Source organism: Macrotis lagotis, chromosome 7, assembly GCF_037893015.1.
Source record: "Macrotis lagotis isolate mMagLag1 chromosome 7, bilby.v1.9.chrom.fasta, whole genome shotgun sequence".
Taxonomy (NCBI): Eukaryota; Metazoa; Chordata; class Mammalia; order Peramelemorphia; family Peramelidae; genus Macrotis; species Macrotis lagotis.
The window spans coordinates 212,324,187-212,346,977 of NC_133664.1; the positions used below are offsets into that span (position 1 = coordinate 212,324,187).

The window sequence follows — 22,791 nt, forward strand, 5'->3', positions numbered from 1 at the left end:
TTAAAACAGGCAGGAACAAAGGCTTAGATAATTTTCAATTTTTAAACACAAATTCATTGGATCAATTCAACTAATATTTGTCAGAAGACATGCTTTCCATTCTTAGGGAGTTAATCATTTAAGAAAGAAAGGGATCAACATCTTATAAATATCTACTGTGTTCCAAGTACTGTGCTAAGCATTTTTCAAGTCTCTCATATGATACTCACAACAATCTGAGATGTATACTATTATTATTCCCAGTTTACAATTGAGAAAACTGAAGGCAATGGAGATTAAATGACTGCCTGGGGTCCATAGTGAGCAACTGATAATGGATTTGAATTCAGGCCTCCCTTTCTCTGGGGAAACTAGGTGGCACAGTAGATACAGTACTGGACTTGGAATCAGGAAAACTTATCTTGGACCTGATTAAAAATGCCCCAACTACATCAGTTTAACTATAAGTAACAAATATACATAGAGTTATTTGATCCTCTTAAGTTCTTAACAAGGGCTTTGAAATTATGCTCCTTGAGTAATTGATTTTCATTATGTATTATTCATTTTGTGAGACTTCCATGGATTTTGGTATTCTTTTATAGAAATGGTATTGATTTTGTGTATTATTTTATGTCTTACAATTTTACTGAAACCTTTAATTATCTCAACTACCTTCTTTCTTGAATTTCTCAAATTGTCCAGCCTCTGAGACAAACTTGCTTTGTTTGCCTGGGCAGATTACTTAGTAGTCCCCCAGGTACCCCTAAATTCAAAAGTTTCACACATCTGTAACTGTCAATCTGTATTGGTGGAGGCGATTTTGATAGAAGTTCCCTACATGAGTGATATCATAGGAGTTCCCCCCCTTTCCTCCAAAAGAAAAGCCTGAATAAAGACTAGTTTTTAAGTTGACATTGGCTATCATTGTTCTTGGGAGTTTAGATGGTGCAGTGTCTGAGATCAAGAAGATCCAGGTTCGAATCCAATATCAGATACTTCCTAGCTGTGTGATTCTGGGCAAGTCACTTCACCTTATTTGTCTCAATTTCCTCATATATAAAATGAATTGGAAAAATTGGCAAATTACTCCATTATCTTTGACAAGAAAAGCCCAAATGGGGTCACAAATAGTTAGTTTTGACTGAAATGATTCACTTCAACTTCCTGACTCAATACTCAATGCTGTGTCCACTGTGATACCTAGATGCCTCCACCTCCCATCTCCATGGCTTTGTATTATTAGTCATCTCTCATGCTTAAAATTCATTCACTTCTTAACTCTGGGTCATAGAGTCACTCTCTTCTTTTAAGTCACAACTCAAGAAATATCTTTTTCAATGAGCTTATGTTCTAATGGGAAAGTTTGCAAGTGCATATAGAAATGTATACTATAAATATAAAAATAACATATACAAAATAGTACAGGAGTTTGGAAGGACAATAACTATAATATGTATTTGTAGCATTCTCCTAATCTATCATTTTAGCAAATCTATGAAAAAAGAAAAGGCTGTTTTTTGTTGGGGTTTTTTTTAGTCTGGCATGATTTGTTCATGATAAAACTTTCTTAGCTTTATTTTCTTTTTTTTAAATGTTCCCCAACCATGTCTTTTCAGTCCTTAAATTTTCCTAGGAATCAAACTTAGGCTCAGGGCCTTAATTTTCAAATTCTGTTCTCTTTTTTTGAAAATCAAGATATTATTGTGCTTTTGTTTTCTACACAGTCTTTGATATATTGCTGGTATCAACTCAACAATTACATATGGGGCAGCTAGGTGGCGCAGTGGATAGAGCACTGGCCCTGGAGTCAGGAGTACTTGGGTTCAAATCCGGCCTCAGACACTTAATAATTACCTAGCTGTGTGGCCTTGGGCATGCCACTTAACCCCATTGGCCTTGAAAAAACCTAAAAAAATAAAAAAAAAAAAACAATTACATATGCTGGCTCTTTTACTACCTGAGGAAGTAGGTTATCTGCTTTGAGATCTTGAATTCATCAGGAGCAAAGATATGTTCTCTCCCTTGAATTATGCTTTTATAGATTCCATTTACAAAGTAGCCATTGATTCAGCTGATCAAAAAACCCTACATATTCTTTTTTTTTCTTATTTTTTTTAACCCTACATATTCTAATATAGGACTTGTGTCAAACAATTACAATTCTTGACCTAAATAGTATAAATGAAAAGTGTGTGATAATACCATAAAATGATGTGAGGAACTAATTTGATTTTCATTCAATGACCTTACAATATCTGCTAATTATTACAGGAGAGCCTATTATTAGATGTATTGGGAGGCAGCTAAGTGGCACAATGGGGCAGCTAAGTGATGCCATTGGGGCAGCTAAAGGCACAAAGGACTCCAGGCACCAGCCCTGGAGTCAGGAGAATCTGAGTTCAAATCTGACCTCAGACACTTAATGCTTGCTTAGCTATGTGGCCTTGGGCAAGTGACTTAACCTTGCTGCCTTGCAAAAAAAAGTGTATTGGGATTGAAGGATTTGAAGTAATATAGTATAGGGCAAACTGTATTTAGTGTTAGAAGACTTGATTTTCAATGCCATTTCTGTAACTTGTTTACAATCTTTCCATCTATAAACTGATATGGCCCTACAGAATGTGGTAGTAGAACACAAAGGAGACTAATCATTCCAGAGAACAGTTAGACAACAAGCATTTATGTGAGCTAGTAAAACCAGTTTGACTGGTTCAACCTGAGTCTGAAGGATGCCTATATCCTTTTTCACTATGGCAGATGGCTCTCTACCATTCATTCCTCATTCCTTATTAGGCAATTCTGAGATTCCCTCATTTCAGTGGTCTGTCCAGTCTACCTCACTGACACTAGTGATGGAGAAATCTCCAATTTGGATCATATTAGCTCTTTGTCTTAAACTTTCTATTAAATTGAGTCCTAGGTGACTTTAGGCTTTCAATCATCCTGCTGCACACTCTGAGCCACCTTGGAACTCTAAGGACCAAAGAACTATGCTGATTCCTTTTGGCATCACTTTTCCTCTTGTAAGTGTCATGTACAACAATGTCACTTTTCAGGAACTTATCCTTTCCCATTTGCACTATAATGTATAAAAAATGTACTATGTACCAGCGAGTGGATGAACATGAGGATAAAAATAAAAGCAGAAAAATCCCTAAAAACGCTGCTTTATGCTAGAATAACACAGGGAAAGTATCACTGAGAATAGTCATCAGCCTTAATTAATTTGTGCCTCACTTGGTGTTAAGTATTATGAATATAAAGAAAGGCAAAAGAAAAAAAAGCTCCTGTCATCAGGGAGCTTGGATTTTAATGGAAAGAAAAGAATATATAGTACAAGTAAGAGGTAATGTCAGAGGCAAAACTCTATCGGTCAGGAAAGAGGTGAGGGGAGAGGACCAGTTAAGACTTCCTACTACAAATGGAATTTGATTTAAGTCTTGAAAGAAGCCAGTGAAGCTGGGAGAAAGAGTTAAGAGTAAAGCCAGTGAATAGGCAGAGAATTAAAAGAATATGAGATGAAAACTCACTGGACCACAGAAATAGTCAAGTCTGAGAAAACTGGAAAAAATAGGACGAGTCCAAGTGAGGAAGGACTTTATATGCCAAAGAGAGTTTATAGTTTTTTCTTAAAGATTATGAGAGAAGAGATACTAACATATTAATAGCCAATCATTAAATTAGGTTTAAGATTTTTCTATTTATTTCCTCATCTCAGTCCTTTTAGGTCATTTGTACAGTCTCTGAAGGACAAAACTGATAGATAAGATTAACCTACTTTGGGGAACATGCCTCCAATTTACTTTTATTTAAAATGCAAACAGAGACTTCCGGCCAAGATGGCGGAGAGAAGACAGGCACAGTTCTAAAGTCTCCTGATCTTTCCCCATCTATCATATGAAACAAACTTAACAGAAATCCAACCCACAAAACTCAGAAAGAAAAGCCAGGAGAAAGAACATCTACCTCAGGATTTGTCTTCTGCAGCTTTGGGTGAGTTTGGGCAGGTGAGTTGGGGCTCAGAGGGCAGATCAGCCCCTGATCAGTCAGATTATCAGCTGAATTGGAGCCAGGGAGTCTGAGGGCCCAAGACATGGACCTGCTGGATCAGTGGCGGGGCTAGACTGAGGGGGCTTGAGTCAACTTAGGGAGCAGAGGCACTGGTGTTGGCGCTGACCCTCTAGAGTGTGCCAACAGGGCTGGGGGGAGAGTTTTGGTACAGGAGAGCTGCAGACACCATCCCTGGGCTCCTCAGGTCTGAGGAACTCTGAGTCCACGCTTCCATTGCAGCTGAGGCCCCTTCCCAGAACAAACAATTGCAGACTACTTCTACCTCAGGCACAGGTGTGTGAGCAGAAGAACCAGCCCAGCTGACAATAGGGAGAGGAATGACCTCACCCCAGGGTAAATCCCACCACTGATTGAAGGCAAAATTATTCAATAGCTTCAACCCATCCCTTCAAGCTAAGGGATAAGGCCTCAATCAAGGTCACAGACATGCCACAGAAAGCAATAAGCACCTCCTACTGGCCAGCCAGAGAAATTGCACTCAGTGAGTAAAGCTTCTAACGAACCAAACCCCTGTGAACCAGCCCCTCCCCAACTCAAGGTCTTAGAAAAATGAAGAAGGGTCAGCAAAGGGTAAAAATTCTTGGACGGAAAAGACTCTAACTCAGAGAGACCTAGAACCTTTGGGGAGAATATGATCTGGTCCCCAGTACAGAGAGACTCCCTTGAAGAAATAAGGAAGGAGTTTAAAAATCAATTGGAAAATTTGGCAAAAGAAACCCAAGAGAAAATTAATACCTTGCAACAAGAAAACAAATCCTTAGAAAATACAATTGGACAAATACAAAATGAGAATAAATCTCTCAAATCCTCAATTGGTCAAATGCAAAAAGACAATAATTCTCTCAAAACCTCAGTTGGTCAAATGGAAAGCTCTTTCAAAAGTAGAATTGACCAATTGGAAAAGGAATTGCAAAAGGTTAATGAAGAAAACTCCTCCCTAAAAAAAGAATGGAGTCTGCAGAAACTAATGACTTCATGAGACAGCAAGAACCTGTCAAACAAAATCAAAAAATAGAAAAAAATAGAAGAAAATGTAAAATACCTCATCAGCAAAACCACTGACCTAGAGAATAGGTCAATAAGGGTCAACCTGAAAATTACTAGACTTCCTGAATACACTAAAGAGAAAAAAAGCCTGGACTTAATATTACAGGATCTAGTGATGGGAAATTGCCTTGATATCATGGAACCAGAGGGCAAAGTAGTTATTGAAAGAATACGTCAATCCACTCCAGAAAAAGATCCTAAAATGAAAATACCAAGGAATGTTGTGGCCAAATTCCAGAACTATCAGATAAAAGAGAAAATCCTGCAAGCAGCCAGAAAGAAACAATTTAAATATCAAGGAGCCACAGTAAGGATTACACAGGACCTGGCTGCATCAACATTAAAGGATCGAAGGGCCTGGAACGAGATATTTCAAAGAGCAAGGGAACTTGGAATGCAGCCAAAAATCCAATATCCCGCAAAGCTGAGCCTTCTCTTCCAGGGAAAAAGATGGACATTTAACAAAATGGAAGAATTCCAAAAATTCTTGATGAAAAGACCAGAGCTAAATAGAAAATTTGGACATCAAACAGGAGACTCAAGAGACACATGAAAAGGTTAAAAAAGGGGGGGCAGTAAAAGAAAAAAAACTGCTATCCAATAAGTTGAAACTGGTTATATTCCAGCATGGAGAAAAAAGATTCTCATAAATCTTGAGAACTGTAACTCTAACAGAGAGAATATACCTAGCCATAAATGATGGACATTCATGACCTATCCATGAGACTGCTATCCAATGGGATGTAACTGGCTTTAATCCCACTTGGGAGAAAGACTCTAATAACTCTCAAGAATTTTAACTCTATTAGATAGAATGTACTTAGCTAGAAGTTACAGTACTCAGAATTTTCTATGACTCAGATAGAATGATTTTTAAAAACACTACCTCCTTTAAAAAGGGGACAGGAAGGAGACAGGAAGAGGGAGGAGATTGAATGGGGTAAATCTCATTACATTAAGAGGTACAAAATGCCTATGGTAATAGAGGGGAAGAAGGGAGGAGATGAGAAACACCTGAATCTTCTCATCAGACTTGGCTTAAAGTCAAGTTACACATACTTAGTTAACTTAAAAAATATCTAACCTTTCAAGTATTAAAAGGGGAGTGGGGATGGAGAAAGGGAGGGGGAGGGGAAAAGGGGGGAACTAACAAAAGGAAGGGAAGGGAAAAAGGGAAAGGGGAAAGAAAGGGGAGGGGGTGGATAGGAGGGCAAACACACTGAGGGGGTGATATTCAGAAACCAAATACTGGGGAATATGGATAAGAGGGGGGAAAGGGGGGGAAAAATACAAACAGAGAGAAGATAGCATAGAGGGCAATAAAGAATTAGTAATCATAACTTTGAATGTGAATAGGATGAACTCTCCCTTAAAACATAAGCAAATAGCATAGTGGATTAAAAAACAGAACCCTACAATATGATTCCTCTCTCAACACACTCAATTTGGATCAATGTACAACATGGAAACAAAATAAAGAACAGCAGATTGCTTTCCGTGGTGGGGGAGGGAGGGAGGGAGGTAAGATTGGGAGAAAAATTGTAAAACTCAAATAAAACCTTAAAAAAATAATTAATTAAATAAAATAAACAGAATCTAATCTAGGTTAACTCCAGCCCCAAAGCATCAAGTCTGTGCCTTTCTGCCTCTGAAGTCTAGGGCAACTCTGATCATTACAAAGGAAAAAAAAAAACAATTAACCAGAGCAACCTGGGGAGAGATGGATTTCTTTACAGAGATACTGAGTCTCATAATCAAGCCACATTCTTAGCTGGAGGGACAGAAGACTTTTTAACCTACCTTCTCATTAATATGCCTACTCCCTCACTAATTGTTAACTACTCAGGGTTGATTTTCATCTGTCAGATGAATATACCATTTGAAAATTAAATACCTTCAGGTGTTTAAGCATATAGTGATCTCTATGTTTTGGTCTTTGGTTGTTGAGCAAGACCAATAATCATTGATTATTAGCTAATGTAATTAATAAATTGATTAATTAATTACTCAGAAACTATCTTTTGGGATTTTCCTTCATCATAGAAAATAGGCAATCACTAGAACTTTTGAGTAAGATTTCCATGTCATATGTCATGCATTTGGTTTAGAAAAAATCACCTTGGCAGCTGATGCATTGGAGTGGGGAGAAATTTGAAGAAGGGACACCAAGCAAAAAGTTATTGCAGCAGTCTAGATACATGATCATTAAGCCTCCCTGCATTAGGATGGTGATATACAATGTGTTTACAATAAGGGAATGTGGAAAGAAGTATTGTGAAGGTAGAAACAAAATGACAAGAAACTGGATATATAGAGTGTTAGAATCAAGAGTCAAGGATGACACTGCTATTGCAAACCAGGGAGAAGGTTTGGAATTAAAAGGGAAGCTTGGAAGAAGGGAGGGAATTTAGAGTAAGAATAATGAGTCAGAAACTTGAATACTCTCCATAAATAATCCAGGATTTAAAAGTAAATTAGACTATTATATGGGCTAAATTATACTCAATACTATAAATCCCCAAATTGATTCCCTAGTTTCCTTTGATTTATTCCACATTGGTTAGTATTCAAAAGTAATACTATTAATATAAATTATATTTATCAATTTCAATAGATTTAATCTGGGGTCCACAAGCTATAGGGCAGATAGGTCAAAGTTGTAATTTTTGCCTATTTTTGTAAGATCTGTTACCTTAAACAATTGTAAATTTCTTTAAAAAGTTAATACTAAGCATTATGAATATATAATTGTATCTGCAAGCCAAATCAATATACAAAAAAACAGTCAGATTGCTGGATTTGGCCAAAGATTGCTGATCCCTCAGCTTATATAGTCATTATTTTCAGTAATCTGAGCATCCAACCAATTTAATTTAGTTTATATGTAGAACTTGCTTTCTTACCCCATTCAAATTATCTCAGACCAGCTTTTCAAGTGGTCTCCACCTCTTTCATAATATTAATATGCCAAAACTTTTCTTGAGGCATCTTAGCATTGGGGATTGGGGGGGGGAAGAATTACTGAAAGTGGACCCAGCAAACCTTTAATTTTAATTGTTATGGGGAAAAATTTATATACTGTAATTTGAAGATTCAGAATACCAGGGACTATGAAATTGAAGCTGTCTATGTATAGCCCCAAATTGGGGACAAAAACATCCTCATTGGTTCCCATGTGATCTGGTTTTGTTAACTCTTGAATAGCAGTCATAAAACTCTGTTGCTAATATTGGAATTGGCCAAGAATTAAAAATAAGCCCAGATCATCCTAGAAAGCTAAATTGTCAATTGGGGAATGACTTTTTTTTAAAAAAATTAACTCAGTTCTCTGTATATTTTAGAAATGAGTCCTTTTTCAGAAACGTTAGTTGTAAAGATTGTTTTCCATTTTACTGCATTTCTTTTGATCTTGGTTACAGTGGTTTTGTCTGTGCAAAAGCTTCATAATTTAATGTAATTGAAATCATCTAGTTTGTTTTTATTGATGTTCTCCATCTCTTCCTTAGTCATAAACTGCTTCCCTTTCCATAGATCTGACAGGTAAACTAGTCTTTGATCTTCTAGTTTGCTTATAATATTGGGTTTTTTTGTCTAAATCCTATATCCATTTGGATCTTATCTTGGTATAAGGTGTGAGGTGTTGGTCTAATCTAAGTTTCTTCCCTACTAACTTCAAATTTTTCCCAGCAGTTTTTATTGAAGAGAAAGTTGTTATCCCAATAGCTGGACTCTGGGTTTATCAAACAGTAGATTACTATAAGCGTTTGCTGCTATTGCATCTAGTCTATTCCACTGGTCCACCACTCTATTTCGTAGCCAATACCAGACAGTTTTGATGACTGATGCTTTATAATATAATTTCAGATCAGGTAGGGCTAAGCCACCTTCTTTTGCACTTTTTTCATTGAATCTCTGGAAATTCTTGACTTTTTATTTCTCCATATGAATTTACTTATAACTTTTTCTAAATCATTAAAGTAATATTTTGGAATTTTGATTGGTTGGGCACTAAACAGGTAGTTTAATTTGGGTAGAATTGTCATTTTTATTATCTTAGCTCTACCTATCCATGAGCAGTTGATGTTTGCCCAGTTATGTAAATATTTTAAATTGTGTGAGAAGTGATTTATAATTGTTTCCAAAAAGTTTCTGAGTCTGCCTTGGCAAATAAAATCCCAGGTATTTTATATTGTCTGAGGTTACTTTGAATGGGATTTCTCTTTCTAGCTTTTCCTGCTGTATCTTGCTAGTCATATAAAGAAAAGTTGAGGATTTATGAGGGTTTATTTTATATCCTGCAACTTTGCTAAAATTGCTAATTGATTCCTATAGTTTTTTGGATGATTTCTTGGGATTCTCTAGGTATACCATCATGGCATCTGGAAAGAGTGAGAGTTTTGTCTCTTCCTTCCCAATTCTAATTCCTTCAACTTATTTTTCTTCTCCAGTTGATGAAGCTAACATTTCTAATACAGTATTAAATAGTAGTGGTGATAATGGACATCCTTGTTTCACCCCTCATCTTATTAGGAATTCCTCTAGCCTCTCCCCATCGAATATAATGCTTGTTGATGGTTTCATATAGATACTGCTAATTATTCTAAGGAACAGTTCATTTATTCCTACACTCTCTAGTGTTTTTAGTAGGAATGGATGCTGTATTTTGTCAAAATCTTGTTCAGCATCTATTGATATGATCATATAATTTCTGATAGGTTTGTTGTTGATATCATTAATTATAGTAACCATTTTGCTAATATTGAACCAACCCTGCATTCCTGGGATAATTCCTACTTGGTCAAAATGTATTATCCTAGTGATAACTTGATGTAATCATTTTGCTAAGATTTTATTTAAGATTTTTGCATCTATATTCATCAGGGAGATAGGTCTATACATTTCTTTCTCTGTTTTAACTCTTCCTGATTTAGGTATCAGCACCATATTGGTTTCATAGAAAGAGTTAGGCAGAGTTCCATCTTCCCCTATTTTTCCAAAGAGTATATATAGAATTGGAATCAATTGTTCCTTAAATGTTTGGTAGAATTCGCTTGTGAATCCATCAGGCCCTGGATATTTTTTTAAGGAGTTCAGTGATGTGGCTTGTGAAATTTGTTTTTCTGAGATCGGGTTGTTTAGGTATTTAATCTTCTCTTCATTTAACCTGGGCAAGTTATACTTTTGTAAATATACATGCATTTCATTTAGATTGTCAAATTTATTGGCATAGAGTTGGGCAAAATAATTCTGAATTTTTACTTTAATTTCCTCCTCATTGGTGGTGAGTTCACCTTTTTCATTTATGAAACTAGCAATTTGGTTTTCTTCTTTCTTTTTTAAATCAAATTGACCAAAAGTTTATCAATTTTATTGGTTTTTTCATTAAACCAACTTTTGGTTTTATTTATTAATTCAATAGTTTTTTTGCTTTCAATTTTATTCTCCTTTAATTTTTAGAATTTCTAATTTGGTATTTAATTGGGGATTTTTAATTTGTTCTTTCTCTAATTTTTTAGTTGCATATTTAGTTCATTGATTTCCTTTTCCTCTAATTTATTCATGTAAGCATTTAAAGATATAATATATCCCCAGAGAGCTGCTTTGGGTGAATCCCATAGGTTTTGGTATATTGTCATTATCTAGGATAAAATAATTAATTCTTTCTATAATTTCTTCTTTGATCCACTCATTCTTTAAAATGAGGTTATTCAGTTTCCAATTGGTTCTGGGTCTATATCTCCTTGGCCCAATATTGCATATGACTTTTATTGCATTGTGATCTGAGAAAGATGTATTCACTATTTCTGCCTTTCTGCAGTTGATGAATAGGTTTTTATGTCTTAGTACATTGTCAATTTTTGTATAAGTTCTATGTACTGGAAAGAAAAAGGTATACTCCTTTCTATCCCCATTCAATTTCCTCCATAGGTCTACCATATCTAGTTTTTTCTAACACTATTTACCTCCTTAACTTCTTTCTTGTTTATTTTATGATTCGATTTATCTAGATCTGAGAGCAGGAGGTTGAGGTCTCCCACTAGTAGAGTTTTGCTGTCTATGTCTTCCTGTAGTTCTTTCAGCTTCTCCTCTAAAAGTTTGGATGCTATGCCAATGGGTGTATATATATTCAGTATTGAAATCACTTTATTGTGTATGGCACCTTTTAGGAGTATAAAGTTTACTTCCTTATCTCTTTTAACACTATTTTTGCAGTTGCTTTCTCTGAGATAAGGATTGCTACCCTTGCTTTTTTCACTTCAGCTGAAGCAAAATATATTTTGCTCCAACCTTTTACTTTTACTCTATATGTATCTCTGCTTCAAATGAGTTCTTTGTAAGCAGCAAATTGTAGAGTTCTGGTTTTTAATCTACTCTGCTATTCACTTACGTTTTAAGGGAGAGTTCATCCCATTCACATTCAAATTAATGATTTCTAATTTTTTATTGCCCTCCATGCTATCTTCCCTCTGTTTGTAATTTTCCCCCTTTCTCCTACTATATCCATATTCCCCAGTATTTTGTTTCTGAATATCACCCCCTTCAGTGGTTTGCCCTCCTATATCACCCCTCCCCTTTTTTCCCTTTTTCCCTTTCTTTCTTTATGTTAGTTCCCCCTTTCCCCTCCCCCTCCCTTTCTCTCTTTACCCCTCCCCATTTCCCTTTTTAATACTTGAAAAGTTAGATTTTTTTAAGTTAAGTAAGTATGTGTAAGTTAACTTTAAGCCAAGTCTGATGAGAAGAAGATTCAGGTGTTTCTCATCTCCTCCCTTCTTCCCCTCTATTACCATAGGCATTTTGTACCTCTTAATGTAATGAGATTTACCCCATTCAATCCCCTCCCTCCTCCCGTCTCCTTCCTGTCCCCCTTTTAAAGTAGGTAGTGTTTTTAAAAATCATTCTATCTGAGTCATAGAAAATTCTGAGTATCTGTCACTTCTAGCTAAGTACATTCTATCTAATAGAGTTAAAATTCTTGAGAGTTATTAGAGTCTTTCTCCCAAGTGGGATTAAAGCCAGTTACATCCCATTGGATAGCAGTCTCATAGATAGGTCATGAATGTCCATCATTTATGGCTAGGTATATTCTCTCTGTTAGAGTTACAGTTCTCAAGAGTTATGAGAATATTTTTCTCCATGCTGGAATATAGCCAGTTTCAACTTATTGGATAGCAATTTTTTTTCTTTTACTGCCCCCCCCCATTTTTAACCTTTTCATGTGTCTCTTGAGTCTCCTGTTTGATGTCCAAATTTTCTATTTAGCTCTGGTCTTTTCATCAGGAATTTTTGGAATTCTTCCATTTTGTTAAATGTCCATCTTTTTCCCTGGAAGAGAAGGCTCAGCTTTGCGGGATATTGGATTTTTGGCTGCATTCCAAGTTCCCTTGCTCTTCGAAATATCTCGTTCCAGGCCCTTTGATCCTTTAATGTTGATGCAGCCAAGTCCTGTGTAATCCTTACTGTGGCTCCTTGATATTTAAATTGTTTCTTTCTGGCTGCTTGCAGGATTTTCTCTTTTATCTGATAGTTCTGAATTTGACCACAACATTCCTTCGTGTTGTCATTTTAGGATCTTTTAATGGAGCAGATTGATGGATTCTTTCAATAACTACTTTGCCCTCTGGTTCCATGATATCAGGGCAATTTTCCATCACTAGATCCTGCAATATTAAGTCCAGGCTTTTTTTTTCTCTCTTCAATGTTTTCAGGAAGTCCAATAATTCTCAGGTTGCTCCTCCTCGACCTATTCTTGAGGTCAGTGGTTTTGCTGATAAGGTATTTTACATTTTCTTCTATTTTTTCTGTTTTTTTATTTTGTTTGGCAGGCTCTTGCTGTCTCATGAAGCCATTAATTTCTGCAGAGTCCATTCTTATTTATAGGGAGGAGTTTTCTTCATTAACCTTTTGCAACTCCTTTTCCAATTAGTCAGTTCTACTTTTGAAAGAGCTTTCCATTTGACCAATTGAGGTTTTTGAGAAAATTTTTCTTTTTGCATTTGCCCAGTTGAGGATCTGAGAGATTTACTCTCATTTTGTATTTGTCCAATTGTATTTTTTAAGGATTTGTTGTCCACAATTCTCCTGCACCAAAACTCTCCCTCCAGCCCTGTTGGCACAATCCAGATGGTCAGTGCCAATACCAATGCCTCTGCTCCTAAGCCCCCACAGTGTAGTCCCACTGCTGATCAAGTAGGTCCAGTTCTCTGATCCTCAGGCTCCTGGGCTCCAACCCCCCCAATAATCAGGCTGATCCATGGGTGATCCACCCTCTGCGCCCAGACTTACCCACGACTTCAGAAGACAAATCCTGAGGTAGATGTTCTTTCTCCTGGCTTTTTTTCCTGGTTTTGTTGATCAGATTTCTGTTAAGAAGTTTGTTTCATATCATATATGGGGAAAGATTAGGAGATTTTAGAACTGTGTCTGTCTTCTCTCCCCCCACTCCCGCTCTTATAGATGAAGAAACGAGGTTGAGAGAGCTGAAATGTGTGTGTGTGTTTGTATGTCTTTGTGTCTGTGTGTGTATATTTGTGTGATCCAGAGTCACATAATAAGCTATAGGTCTGACATAGTTTCTGGAATCAGAACCTTTATTCCAATATTCAGCATTCTCACCTAAGACATCTTGCTTTCTCAAAATATTTCAAAATAACATATGTTATCTCATTTGATCCTCTCCAGCCCTGGGAAGTATTATTATTCTCCTTATTTTACAGATAAGGAAACTGAGAGAATAACTTGTCCAGGCTCACTCACTGTTAAAGGGAGAATTTGAACTTAGACCTTTCAGACTCAAAGTCCTGAACTCTGTCTACAATGCTGTCATATTTTAAGCTACTGTCGTTAGAGGAAATTTAACAGGACAGGGATTGACAGCATTGTTCAAACTGTGCTTTAGAGACCTAATTACATGAGTTAGTCAGCTACTAACAAAAAGTGTGACCCTAGTGATTGTGTAGCAATCCATGAGCCAAGAAAAAAAATTCTTTTTGGGGGGGAGAAAAGATATTTTCCATAGAGGGAAAAATGAAACCAAATGCTTGAATCAGCCTCTCCCTTGTATTTTCTTTTTAATTTTAGAGAGTTGAATTTTTTTATTTTCAATTTTTTCAATTTTTTAGAATTTTTATTCATTTTATATTGACCATATAATGAGAAAGGAAAAAATAGAACATTTTCATGTATACAGAAGAACATTAGAGGATTTGATATGAAACAATAAATTTTCACTTAAAGTAAAACCTTTATAATAACTTTTATACATTGTTTTCAAAGCTACCATCTTTTCTTTAGATTTCTAGGTCTTCTTTTGTTTAGGTCTTCTAAGTTTTCTTTCATCCTCTGCTGTACCCTTTTCACTTTTTTTCTATCTCTTTCTCCCTCCCCAACCTCCTCCCAAAGAAGTTACAATTAAATGGGGATACGCACACCTGCACTATATAAACTTACCCATATATATTCATTTACATATATATATATATATATATATATATATATACATGACTGTTCTGTACATATTTCCACTTATCTCTTTCTCTAGAGGTGGATAGCATCTTCCTTCATATCTTTCCATATTTTCTAAATCAACCAGCTCATCCTTTTGTACATCACAACAGTATTCCAACACAGTCCCTTTCTGAGAGATTGTCTGTCAGTTTCTTCCTAATTATATGCATTCCTTCTATTATTAGCTACATTGATTTTATTAATAAAATAAAATATTAAATTAAAATAATGAAAAGTATCCATTTTATATTTTAACAATGCTCTCACTTTATAATATAGTTTAAATGCTGATATTTCTGATACTTTCCTTGACATCTTTTCCTCTCTGGTTTCTTTGAAATTCCTTACTTTTTGTTCTTCCAAACAAACTTTGTTTTTAATTTATCTAAATAAATAACATGATTTCTTTGTATTTTAACTGGGATAGCATTGAATCAATAGATTATTTAGGTAAAATTGTCAATTTTGGTTATATTGACTTTACCCACTTATGAATAATAAATATTACTCCAATTATTTAAATCCAACTGTGTATAAAAAAGTGTTTTACATTTATGTCCATTTTAAGGTGTCTTTTTTGAGGTATGCTTTCAATTATTTTATACTATCTACCAATTTCAAACAATACTGAATAATACTGACAGAGCACAGTTTCCCTTTTAACTATTTTTTAACTTTAGCTTTGTCTGAGATCATGATTACTACCTGTGCTTTTTTTTATATAGCAGATCCACTCAGACTTTTAATTTATCTTTGCTTGTATCTTTCATTTTTATTGTGTTTCTTGAAAGAAACATATTGTTGAATTAAGATTTTTAATTTGCTATTTGTTTCTATTTTATCCCATTCACTTTCTAAGCAATAATTATTTATTGTGTATTTCCCATTTTTTTTCATTCAGTATTATCCTTTGCTGGGTCACTTGGTTGTAACTCCAGCTCTTTTGCTTTATGAAATGCAGTTATTTCAAGACCATATCACTCTTCAGCTTGGTCTTGTGTAATCCTTATTGTAACATCATGATATTTAAATTGTTCTTCTTGTTACTTGCAATATTTTCTCCTTAGCCTGTGTTAAGCTAAAATAAAAGGAAATAACAAAGTTAATTTTATAAATAAAATTAAATTCTCTAGGATCTTACCAAAAACCATAGGTGAATGGCATCCTTGCCACTACTAACAGAATTAAAGGAATAATCAATATTTATAGAATTTTAACGAAGGATAATAACATTTTGGCAGCCAACAAATTAGATTACATATTTGTATATAAAATTGTCATTGATTACTTTATGATTCTCCAACCCATCCATAAGGTCTGTTCTGTGTCGAAATCAACAAAGATCCAATGAGCCCCAGGACTCTTGTCTCCTCTTCTAATATGATATTTTATGCTGTTATTAGATAAGATGTGGACATTTAAAAATTGGAATTTTCCCCTTTCCAAAATGTCATAAGTATAAGAATTTATTCAGGTTCTTGTTTAGATAACCAGAGCAGTTTCTTACCTTCTCAGGCTGGTCTTTAATTGATCGTTTGCACAGCTTTTGCAGTAAAACTTGCAGATGCAGTTAGAAGAGGACTAAGCTGTTTCACATAGACTGAGCCTGCCTTCAGATTTATAACTAGAAATACAGACATTGTGGAAGGTAGAGGCAAATACTCTAGATGTACAAACCCCAATTAGGGACTGATAGAATAAGTTTTGATAAGAGATATTTAATTCTAAATTAAAGTATATCGGATTAGACACCTGTGAGCTTTGAAACTTGGCTATTATATTCCTGTAAATTTTCCTCCTGAGATCTCTTTCAGTTCATAATCAATGGATTTTTTTCCTATTTCTAGTTTGCTTTCTTGTTCTAGAACTCAGGGAAATTTTCCTCAAGAATTCCTTGTAATATTGTATCAAGATTCTTTTTCTGATTATGCCTTTCAAGTAATCTAACTATTCTTATATTCTTTCCTCTATATCTCTTCTCCAGAAAAACACCTGGTTTTTTTTTAAAATTTATTTAAGGCAAAGGGGTTAAGTGCCTTACACTGGGCTACCTAGCTGCCCTAAAACACCTGTTTTTCTAATGAGATGTTTCACATACTCTTCTATTTTTTTCATCATTTTCTTTAATTATTTCTTGGCATCTTATATCATTAGCTTTTCCCAGCCAAATTCTAGTTTTCAAGGAGTTATTTTCTTCTTTAAATTTTATTTTGTTTTGTTTTTTGTGGAGCAATGGGGTTAAATGACTTGCCCAAGGTCCCACAAGTAAGTATCAAGTATCTGAGGCCAAATTTGAGCTCAGGTCCTGATTCCAGGGCAATTTGATCTATCCTTAGGTGCAGTGTTCCTTAAGTTTTTGATTCTTTATTTCCTGTGCATAACTTTCTTGATTTTCTTTGGATTACCCTTCCTTTTTTACCTAATTTTTCTCTTGATCTTTATTATTTGATTTTTAAGTCCTTTATAAGTTTTTCCAAGAACTCTTTTTGGACTTGAGACCATTTAAAGTTTCATATTTAAAAAAGAGTAGTTTTTTTACCTTAACTATCTTCCTCTAAATATGAACCCACATTTTCTCTATCCCTGTAGTAGCTATGAGTGGGTTCTTTCTCCTAAGCTTATTTATTTTTATTTTTATTTAATTTTTAGCAGCAATTTTTATAATCAATGTCTAATTATAATGTTGCCCCAAGTCTCGTGTTCTTATTTTTTTCAGAGTTCTCTCCCAAGGCCTAGCCTTAGGCACTCCTCTCCATCCCTAAGTCACAGCTGGGCCCCTATCCACACAGTGTCACAAACTCTCTTGCTCCCTGTGGTTCCTCTAGGGGCTGCATATCACAGCCACCTCTCTGCCTTATAACTGAATAAAGAATTCTATTCTCTTTCAAGTGCTCATGGCTAAAAGGGTCCCCATCTCTCTGCTACCACATGCAATGGTCAGTGTTAGCTCTTTCTCCAGCCTGTTGGGTCTGCACAGCTTGGCATCCCTGGGGAGTGGAAGGTCCAGTCCTTCTGTCTTCTTGAAAAGTCTTTCAATCTTCTACTAAGAAGTCAGAAACCCACATTGTTCCTGAGACTGTTTCCCAGCCCAGCTGCCCTAGGACTTGTTTATTGATTCAAAGGAATAGACCTGAAAGTATTTACACTTCACTTAGGCTGCACTTCTACCCCTAGGAACTGAATCTTTCCTGGGATCCTCTTAAGTTATCTTAGGAGGAAAATTGCTTTATCTTTACTCCTGTTTATTTCTGCTTCACTAATACACTCAGAGGGAAATGTTCTGGGTTTTTGGAGGTTTTTTAATGGTTTTTGGATTTTTTTTGGTTTTTGTTTTGTTTTGTTTTTGCAGAGAAAATGATTGAAACTTCCAGATAGCCATTGTGTCTTTTTCAGCTGCCAACCATAAAATCAGGAAAAAAAAGGTTGCATCCAATATAAATTCATTGAAGGCATATACTGTGTCATATATTCTGCAGAGCATTCAATAAATAAACATTGGAATTCCAATTGGAATCTTTGTTCAGTCTCCCTTCGACATCAGAAGGTAAAACAAAGCATTCCAAGGAGCATCTATGTAGACCTAAGAAAAGAAAAACAAATAAGAATCTTTTTCAAGTTTTAGTTTATGTTATGGTGTGGTGTGGACAGAGTTGTCTGAAAGTCAGGAAGAACTGGGTGCAAATATTGACTGTCCAACTGTGTGACCTTGAGTAAGTTGACTGACCTAGAAAGAGCTCTAGAACTCATGAAAGAGAACATGTTACACAGAAGGGACCAAACCACATGCATAGAAGGAAGGTCTTCATCTGGGAATTCCAACTATCAATAAAATCACAGGTTCAGTTCCTCCTATGTTTCCCAAAGTACTTTTTCAAGCCTCTCTCTTCCTCCTTCTTTTTTTGTAATCCTAGGTTTTAAAACTCTAATCATTTTTTCTCATGAGGGCAGCTCTTCAGTGGTTGCTTTTTCCCATCAGTGAAGTAGAATAAATTGTTAAGTGTTTCTGGCTTTGATGTACATTCATGTTTAACTTATTCACCCCAGTTTCCTTTTGTAGGCCATATATTTTATGGAATCATTAGTTTATCTAATGATATTTGAACCAGTTAATTTGATATTTTTAAGATCATAAGAAAGATGTTTTAAGCACAAAGAATGATGATAGGAATCATTAAATTAGCAAGTACTTATTAAATTCCTGTTATGTGCCTGGAACTGATAAATTCAATGGGCAGTTTAGTACCACCTTCTGTTAGTCAAACTGTCTTGTTTCCTTGCTGTGTAGGTTTGCTATGGAATTTGTCCTCCAGTGATAAGCTCAAGAATCTGATGATTACAGAAGCTTTATTAACCCTGACAGATAATGTCATCATCCCTTATTCAGGATGGTCTGAAGGTGACTATCCCAAAGCAAATGACTTGCTTGATTTTGATGTATTCTACAATGTCACAGGATGCTTAAGGTAAGGTCTTTTTCTCTCTTTTTTTTACAATTCTCCATTTCCTTTATATATTTTTAATGCTGTATTTAGGTCTTGCCCAAACCTTCCTCCACCTACTTACAAGGGCAACTGAGAGAGGGAAAGAGCTATAATAATTCTTTAAAATCATCCTAATAACATACTGATAATGTAGTAATCATCCACTAAAAGCTATTCCAATGCTTCCTTTTGGGGATTGATTGTAAAAGTACAAGCCTGACATAATAAAAGAAATTTGAATATGGGTTCAAAAATGGTTTTCCATCCATAATCTGAGGCTAAATCTTATTTATTTTTTTGATCATTTTTATTTTATTTTTAAATATTTTTTTACCCTAGCAACATGCAAAAGCAGGATTCAACATTTACTTCCAAATCCTTGAGTTCCAAATTTTCTCCCTTCCTCCCACTCCTCTCCCCGCATTGAGAAAGTAAGTGACCTGGTTTAGCTTAAAAATGCATAGCCATAAAACACATGATAACAACAGTTATATTGTAAAAGTAAACAAAATCCCCAGCCCCACAAAGAAAGAGAAACCTCAAGAAAAATAAAGTGAGGGGAGAAAGTGTGCTTCAGTTTGTATTCAGACACCATCAGCACTTTCTTTATCATACATCCATCAGAGAAATTGCTTCAATATTTTTCCCACCATTTCTATTGCTAACTGTATTTCCCTCCATTCTATTTCCCACCACCCCTATTTATTCTTTTTTAAAAATTATTTATTTAAGGCAATAGGGTTAAGTGACTTGCCCAAGGTCACACAGCTAGGCAATTATTAAGTTTCTGAGGCTGGATTTGAATTCAGGTACTCCTGACTCCAGGGTCAGTGCTCTATCCACTGCACCACACAGCTTCCCCCACCCCCATTTGTTCTATTCTCTCTCTTCTTTCACCCTTTTCATCCTCAAAACTGTGTTATATCTGACTATCCTCTCCCATGATCTTCTCTCTCTCTTCTATTACCTACATCTTCCCCTTCTCCTCCCATTCCTTTTCTCCCATCCCTTTCCTCTCCTCGTTTTCCTCTAGGATAAAATAGATTTCTATACCCATTTGAGAGTGTTATTTCCTCTCTGAACAACTTCAAATGAGAGTAAAGGCTCACTCACTCCCCTTACCTTCCCCCTCTTTCACTCCAATGCAAAAAATTATTCTTGCTAAGGATAAATCTTGATAAGTTTAATGAGGCCCATCACTACGAAAGTGATCATTAACTGGTGAAATTATTTAGTTACAGCAACATAATCTTTTCTGAGTCCTAATCCTTTTTGACATACCTTCATTTAATACTGTTGATCATCCTCATTCTGTATACTCCCTTTTTACCTCTCTCTGTTTTTGTGATGTTATTTTCTCTTGGTTTATTTATTACTTGCTTGAATACTGTGTAGTTTCCCTTGCTAGCTTAAAATTTATATCATGTCCCCTAAATCTCCTAGGTTTTTTCCTAATCTCTTTTTTAGGAACCTCATCTGCTCCCCTGGTTTTAATTATTGCCTATAAACAAATGACTTTCAGATTTATATATTCAACCTTAGGCTCTCCTCTGAGCTTCAGTCTTGGATCACTAAATGATTGATGGATATTTCAAAATAGATGTCTCAGAGACATTGTAACACGTCTAAAAGTTAGGTCATTGTTTTCTCCCTTAAGACCAACTCTCCCCCATGTTTGCTTTTTGCTATTAAAAAAGGGCATTTCTTCTCACCTAGAATAGTAGTATAATCCCTAAATAATCCCTTTGCTGTTACTATATACTACAGAGTACTATTGTATACTGATATACTACAGTGTTTTCTGGGATCTACTCACTTCTCTTTTCATTATTTCATGCAAGTCTTTCTATGCCTCTTCATTTCTTTTAAGACAATAGTATTCCACAACCATTATACACTACAATTTGTTCAGCCATTCCCCAATTTCAGGTGGTGAATGGTGGAGTTTTTTCCATTTCTACTTCATTTTTTCTTTCTAGACCTTTCTTGTAATATTGTATCCAGATTCTATTTTGGGATCATAACTTTCAAGTAATCTGACAGTTCTTTACATTGTCTCCCCTCAATTTGTTCTCCAGATTTTCTAATGAGACTGAATCTGAAATTTTCTTCCATTTTTCTAATTTTATTATTTTTTGTTGCTTTATAATTTCATTTGTTTTTCTTGCCTAATTCTAGTTTTCAAGTAGTTTATTTTATTCCTTAAAAATTTTAATCTTTTCAACTATGAAGGACTTAACTCCTCTCAGCAGTTCAGTGATGGAAAGCTTGTGATGGAAAATGCATGTACATCCAGAGGAAAAAACTATGACATCAGAATGCAGACCAAAGTAAATTATTTTCACTTTTTAAAACCTGTTTTATGTTTTTTTCTTTTTTGTCATTTTTTCCTCCTTAATTCTTGTTGTTCTTTCACAATATGATTAATATGGAAATATATCAAATATGATTGTACATGTATAACCCATATCAGATTATTCACTGTCATGGGAAAGGGGGGAGGAAAGAAAAGGGGGTAGGAAAATATGGAAAGCAAAAGCTTACAAAAAGATTAATGTTGATAACTATCTTTTCAGATAATTGAAAAAATAAAATAACTTTCAAAATAAGATTTTATCTTTATCTGATTAACTCTTTTCAAAAGTTTCTTATATTGCTTTTATTTTTATTCCCAATTTTCTCTCCATTTCTCTTATTTGATTTTTGAATTCCTTTAATATGTTATTTCAAGAACAATTTTTGGACTTGTGACCATTTGATGTTACTCTTGGTGTGGAAGTGGCTTTTTTTTAACCTCACTATCTTTCTCTGAATATGAACCCAGATTTTCTTTTATACCAAAGTAGATATTTATTGGGTTCTTTTTTCCTTTGCTTACTCATCTTTATTTTTGTTTTGTTTTATTTTATTCATAGCAGTTTATTAATCAGTTTTTAATCTCTTGTGGGTAATGTTCCCTAGACCTCATGTCCTCTTACTTTATTTCCTAAATTCTTCCAGTGGCTCAATCTTAGTAACTCCTCACCTAAGTCACAGTGAGGGCCCCCAGCCACACTGTCCTGAGAATGTTATTGCTTCTATAGTACTTGTGTGCTTCTCCTCACTCACAGCCATAGCCAGAATCACTTGCAGCAATGCTGACTTTCAGAAATTCAGATTGGGGGAAGAAGGAGGTTTCCCACACTCAACCTCCTACTGTTCTTTGTGAGGTGAAATTTTTTGAAGCCTCATCTATCTACCTACAAAACTGCCCTCGATGGAGTTGGCCTTGAAGTATAGACACTTCATTCTCACCGGACCTCAGCCCCTTGGAGACCCTTGTCTTTTCTGACATCCTCTCAAGTTATCTTAGGAGACTGCTTTTCTCCTTTATTTTTTGCTACTCTACATTAATTCAAAGCCATTTTCTGCCTGTTTGTGGAGGAAATTTAGAGAACCTGGAACTCTTCAATCTATTTTGCCATCTTCCCATAATAGCTTCTTTGATGAAGACACACCATAGTGGACTGTCCCATGCTAGTGTTTTCATGTTTCACAATCAATACCAAAGTTCTTCAGAAAGTCCTTGAGAGTATCTTTTTTGGTCTTCATTGTTAGGTGCCTGCCAGTTAACATATACTTTATCCCTAACCTAATATTTAGTTATAACCTCTTATTTTTATCCAGGCGAATACTGAAGAGCTGAGAGACAAAGATGACAAGTTCT

General features: G+C 35.3%; 1 protein-coding gene across 2 annotated transcripts in view; it reads left to right on the top strand.

Moving 5' to 3' along the window:
- PKP2 (plakophilin 2) overlaps window positions 1-22,791 on the top strand; it is a 107,029-nt gene that overhangs the window by 40,131 nt on the left and 44,107 nt on the right. For both annotated transcript variants that reach the window (XM_074194747.1, XM_074194746.1), the window contains exon 6: window positions 18,890-19,067. In XM_074194747.1, coding sequence (XP_074050848.1) covers window positions 18,890-19,067 — 178 coding nt within the window. The remainder of the gene's footprint in view (window positions 1-18,889; window positions 19,068-22,791) is intronic.